Genomic DNA, 6,000 nt, shown 5'->3' with positions numbered 1-6,000 from the left:
CAGAGGGTGCTCATTGTGTCCATCACAGCATTATGACGAGAGAGAGAGAGAGAGAGAGAGAGAGAGAGAGAGAGAGAGAGAGAGAGAGAGAGAGAGAGAGAGAGAGAGAGAGAGAGGGGAGCGAGAGAGAGTGTGTGTGTGTGTGTGTGTGTGTGTGTGTGTGTGTGTGTGTGTGTGTGTGTGTGTGTGTGTGTGAGAGAGAGAGAGAGAGAGAGAGAGAGAGGCAGACAGACAGACAGACAGACAGACAGACAGAAAGAGAGAGTGAGAGACAGAGAGGGGGGTGAGAGGGGGAGAGAGAGAGAGAGAGAGAGAGAGAGAGAGAGAGAGAGAGAGAGTGAAACAGAGAGAAACAGAAAGGGGGAGAGAGAGTGTGTGTGTGTGAGAGAGAGAGCGCTCCAATCTCAGTGGAACTTCAATAATTTGCCGCTCAGTTTTCTTGCACTGCGCAGTGTGCGCGTCTCATTGTTTTTTAAAGAATTACACGTTTTCTAGTCTATTTGATTTTTTTTTTTGCAAGTTGCTCTTTTGCAGGTGGTAAACCCCATTGGAAACAAGCAGACATGGAGTTCCCCACTCTTTCTGTTGCAGATTTCTCTGACTCTGTGATTATTCCTTTCAACATCACCTTCTCCGACGACTCTGTGTTGTCTCCAGACAACAACAACACAGTGTCCAGGAGGGACACGACCAGTGTTGTGATCGCAGTGTGCATAACGGCTCTGTACTCCCTCATCTGCGTGGTGGGATTGCTGGGCAACATACTGGTCATGTATGGAGTAGTCAGGTAAGAAACATAGCCTTCATGTCTGAGTGGTCAGGTAAGAAACATAGCCTGCATGTATGAGTGGTTTTGATTGATTGATTGATTGATTGATTGATTGATTGATTGATTGAAGACTTTTAGAAGTTTGCATAGGAAAAGGTACAGTTTCATGACGGTACAGTTCACTGGTACAAGGTCTACTAAAAGGAGATCCATGAAAAGACTAAGCTTATTTCCACAGGAAACCATTTAAGTATCTCATATAACATTGAATGACAGACGAATAGAACACAGTAGGCTACTATGCAGTATATGTAAAGAAAAAGAATTAAAGAACAAAAAAAAAAGAAAACAGTAAGTCTAACCAAACAGTAGACCTAAGTATACAAAGAAGGGGCAGGGGAGGGTAGGGCTGGGCTAGGTTTTTTTTTTTTTAACCAGTTGTCAGGTAAGAAGGTCACCTAAAGCAGGGGTCTTCAACGTTTTCAGGCCAGGGACCCCTTAGTTGAGAGAGAGACGAAGTTTTGTATTTTGGATTCATGTAAATTGGTGTTTTCAAATATTTAACCACTTGAACCAATACTTAATAAACCTGATCTTTCACTCTGTAGTCTGCTCTTTTCCCCCTCTACAAAGCTCTTTGCCGAAAATAGCCGATCTACAAGCCCACAACGCCTCGCGCTAGGGGTTGTGACCTTGTAGATCTGCTATTTTTGGCTAAAGTAAATATGGACGCTAGGGTTCAAGTGGTCAATATAAAAAAGGAGAAAAAAGTTTCTATCACACAAAGATTTGGAGGACCACCTGTAGTAACTCTGAGGACCCCTTAGGGGTCCCGGACCCCCTGTAAAGACCCTTGACCTAAAGCATTAGTTCTCAAACTTGTGGGGTCCCCAGATGAGTGACTTAATGTGCAACATTGTTCTCAACAGTAAACAAACCAACATAAAGTTTAAGTGTATAGACTCTGTAAGGTATCTGCACATTTCTAAAGTGACAATTTAAGGACTTTTTTAATAGCCGACCTCTAAAATAACAAGTTAAACATTGGCCAAATTGTGAAATATAAGAGGCAGAAATTGCAGCTATGTTCAACTCTTACAACTCCAAGACAGTGCTTGTCGTCAGGGTGGGGTGGGGGGGTCCCCAGTTCAAATATGATTATTTCGGGGGTCGTGGCCTGAAAAGGTTGAGAACCACTGATCTAATGGACCTGCTATATATATGACACTAATTTACCTGCTGGGGGGTTTCAGTAGTCAGTAGCAGAGATGGACACAGTACTCAGTCGACCCCAGTTCTAGCCTACTCTTAGTAGGCTACAAATACTCCTGGTCAAAATGTACTCCACTACAAGTAAGAGTTTGTAATATATATATATTTTTTTCACAATGAATTATAGGATCTTAACTCTGAAACCACCTGATATGCTTGCTTGTATAGAACCACTACTTTATACAAAGCTTGTAGAAACACCTATAAAAACAGAAATGACCGAGGAACGGTCAGGAACCAGAACAATTTAAATAATTATAGCCTACTACTACAGTACACTCCCATACAAGATGTAACAATACAGAAACCTTGAACTAGTGATGATCACTAGATTAACATAATGTATATTTCTTTTGCAAGAAGTGTAAGAGGAGGGAAAACAAGGGTGTTGAGTGCCATCTAGTTAGCCTGATCTCAGACTCAGCTCACGCTTTAGTCTGAAACTGTGCTCTATTCTAAGCGATTTACAGGGAGGGACTTTTTTGCGAGCGTGCACGCGCGCATCCGCGCGCGAGTGATCACGATGCACGGTGATCGAGACGCACGGTGGACGCGACACACGGTCGCGGACTGTGTGTGTGATTGTGTGTGTGTCTCTGTCTGTGCCAGTGACAGAACTGCGACCAGAAACATGTAATCAACATAAACAGCTTGGTGAACTCAGCGCGTGCGTGTGTGTGCGTGTGCCTTCCTCAGCCTGCCTGTGTGTGAACTTCGTTTGAATCGTTTCAACTGCTGCGCGGATTGGATATTCGTTAGACCCACCCCCACCCCCCGCGCTCATTGGAGCAGCCGAAAATAAAAAGTGATTCCTGTACCTGTATTCCTGGGGTCTCTGGTCTGGAAGCAGGCTACCATCTAGTAGCCATGTTCAATTCTGCTTCGATATTGGATAACCTCTTGTCATGGGAAATGGATGGAGATTCCTTTCTGCCTCTGGCTGGTGGAGGGGGAAGCCACAGACACGGCTAGTGTGAGAGCAGATGTGTGGCAAATTGCATTTTAGGGAGAAAACAGACAACCTAAAAGTACGCTGTACTTTGCAACCTTCCTAGAAATGTACCCGAGTAAAAGTAAAATAATACTGTCCACCACTGGTCAGTAGTTCAGTATAGTGGGTAGTTCTACACTTTCAAAATAAAAAATAAAATAAAAATAGCAGATCTACTTCTATCACAAATTGATTCGCTGTGAGCTTGTAGATCTGCTATTTTTTAATGCAACAATCTAAAAACACAGACGCCTTCCCGGTTTTAATGCAGGTTAAACTATCCTAAAGGCTGAACCAGAAAAGGTATAATTTAAAAAAGAATGTAAAAGCCAGAGAAAAAAGGTGCGTTTTAACTCAGTTACTGCCAATTAAATATGCCCTCGAGTGGCATTATTGCCAGAAAATCTCCATAGACTTCCATGTAATTTATAGTGCACAGATCATGCACGCCCATGCACAGATCATGCACCATGTTTGTGCAGGCTGTTCACAGCTTTCAAACAAAAAAAAAGATTGGAAATCCGTTCAGGCATTCTTGAGATAATAGCCATTATGTTTTACATGTTATGTAAGCAAAGATGGCTGCCCTGTATGAAAGATGGGGTTGTATGGGGGTGGAACATGCAAAATCGCGATTGAAATCATGTTTACTAGATTTAATGGGGTCCAAAAAATTTTTTTTTTAAAAAAATTAAAAAAATCAAAAAAAAAAAAAAAAAATGTTTTTGTTTTTTTTCTAAGTAAAAGTCGATTTAAGTCGTCTGGCAGGGAAGTCCATAGTGAGAAAGTTGATCTAAAAGTCGTTTGGCACTGTATAAGTAGTGACTTAAAAATGTCAATAGATTGAGCAGATCTGATGTGGGGGGGGGGGGGGGGGGGATTATTCCAGAGCTCTGGGGCCACCATCGCAAAAGCGCGGTCACCTCTGGTTTTTCGGGTTTGGTCTGTTGGCGGAGTCAGCAGTGACTGCCCTGGGACATCAGAGCTCTGGGTGGGTTATAGCACTCTACAAGATCAGCCAGGAGGGGGCCAGACCTTTTATTGATTTAAAAGCGAAAGGAGGATATTAAAATCGATTCGATATTTGACCGGGAGCCAGTGGAGTGAGGCCAGAACTGGTGTGATGTGATTGAATCTTTTGGTACCTGTAAGAAGGCGGGCAGCAGCATTTTGTACTAATTGTATTGACTGAGAGAGGAAAGGTCAATACCATAGTAAAGTGCGTTGCAATAGTCCAGTCGAGATGTTATAAAGGCATGGATTACTGTTTCAAATTGTTTGAGGAGTAGATAGGGACAGGGTTTTATTTTGGCAAGTAGTCGTAAATGGAAAAGGCTGGTTTTGACGGTGGAACTGATCTGTTTATCGAATTTGAAATTGCTGTCAAAGATAACGCCAATGTTTTTTGCACCGTTATGGATATTGGAAGAGAGGCTGTTGACGGAAGAGGTGGGATGGTTTCCAGAGATAATAAGAGGGTTCTGTGAATATATGTGTATATGTGTGTGAAGTTGTGTTCCTCAAGTGCCTATTAGTGTGAGTGACAGGAGGAACCACTGTCACTCTGAGTCTGTACAGCACACCCACTCGTTAGCCCACACAGCATGCGCCACACACACACACACACACACACACACACACACACACACACACACACACACACACACACACACACACACACACACACACACACACACACACACACACACACACACACACACACACACCTGACTGTATTACTATAATTCCGAGGACATCACCATTTTCACAGTGGTTTTGCCATTGTGCAAAACCCTTAATCCTGAAGCTGAAAGTGGCAGATCTACAAGCTCGCTCACTCTCAGTGCGGCCGCTGAATGCCTGCAACACGTTGTGAGCTTGTAGATCTGCTATTTTCAGTGCATTAGTGACACCAATACATAATACACGAGGCTCCTCTAAATAATCTTTGTTTTTAATTTATCTTTATGTATCGTTTTTTTTTCACATTATCATGCAGGAGAAAGCTTAAACATAAACCAAAGACATGCAACAGAGAAAAAAAAAGCTACATCAACAATACAACAATAAAGAATAAAAAGGCTCTACATGTAACTCTTCAACCACCAAATGTCTAATCCCTGAATCTTTACACAACAAATATTATTTTTCCATAAAACAACAGATTCTGTTTGCAGGAGCAGGAATGTTGTCCTCACAATATGGGGACATTTGGTCCTCACACAGTAACACACCAACACGCACGCACGCACGCACGCACGCACGCACGATTTCCCACTTCCCTTCCAAATTGTTTATTGAACCAAAATCATTTGAAGGAGCACTTCTCCCATCTAAATATAAGTGGTCCTCATTAATGCTCATTATACGATGGAACCATCTGCCCGCACTGTGTCTCAGAGGATTGCTGTGGACAGTTCAGAAACCAGCCTTCCAAATGACATCATCAGTAGGCATGTTTGGTCATTTCTAATCTCTCAAGACAGGTTCAGCATCACTGCCCTAAAGATGTAGGCCTAATGTTGGTGTGAATTAAACACAGAAGCAACAGGGGGAAAACGGGGAAATCTCGCTCTTTCGAACGACCGTCATTTCGACAAAGGAGCGTCGGGAGGGTTAGTGACTCACCCCACGGAGGTTAGGTTTAGGGTAAGGGTGTGGGTTGGGTGTCGAAAAGATGACACATAGTAACAGCGAAGCGCTCCCGAGAAAACAGTGAGGTCCCGGGACTTCGCCGTTGCGTTGTAATGTTTTATCCAGCGTTCATATGAAGCCGCATCAGGGCATGAAATTATGTAGTGTCCATTTAACTCTTTTACCGCTTTGAACGTTCCCGTTCGCCAATAGTACGTTCTTTGGCTCATTCTTTTGTACCTTGTTTTGATGTCTGTAAACTGATGAGGGGTCGCGCGTGTGTGTACCGTTAACACATCTCCCGTAATAGTGCTCTCAAAAACCCACTGGACAT

At 43.0% G+C, this 6,000-nt stretch overlaps 1 protein-coding gene across 1 annotated transcript in view; it reads left to right on the top strand.

Annotated features, from left to right (window-relative positions):
* Nucleotides 1–686: 686 nt before the first annotated feature.
* Nucleotides 687–6,000, top strand: part of oprd1b (opioid receptor, delta 1b) — a gene marked incomplete at its 3' end in the record, with an annotated part of 28,916 nt that continues 23,602 nt past the window's right edge. The window contains exon 1 of the mRNA XM_080740443.1: nucleotides 687–787. Within this exon, the coding sequence (XP_080596569.1) occupies nucleotides 771–787 (17 nt within the window). The 5' untranslated portion in view covers nucleotides 687–770. The remainder of the gene's footprint in view (nucleotides 788–6,000) is intronic.

This window comes from Nannobrachium achirus (assembly GCF_963921795.1).
Source record: "Nannobrachium achirus genome assembly, chromosome: 2".
Taxonomy (NCBI): Eukaryota; Metazoa; Chordata; class Actinopteri; order Myctophiformes; family Myctophidae; genus Nannobrachium; species Nannobrachium achirus.
Note: the sequence above shows the minus strand (reverse complement) of the source record. Positions and strands in the feature narration are given on the sequence as shown.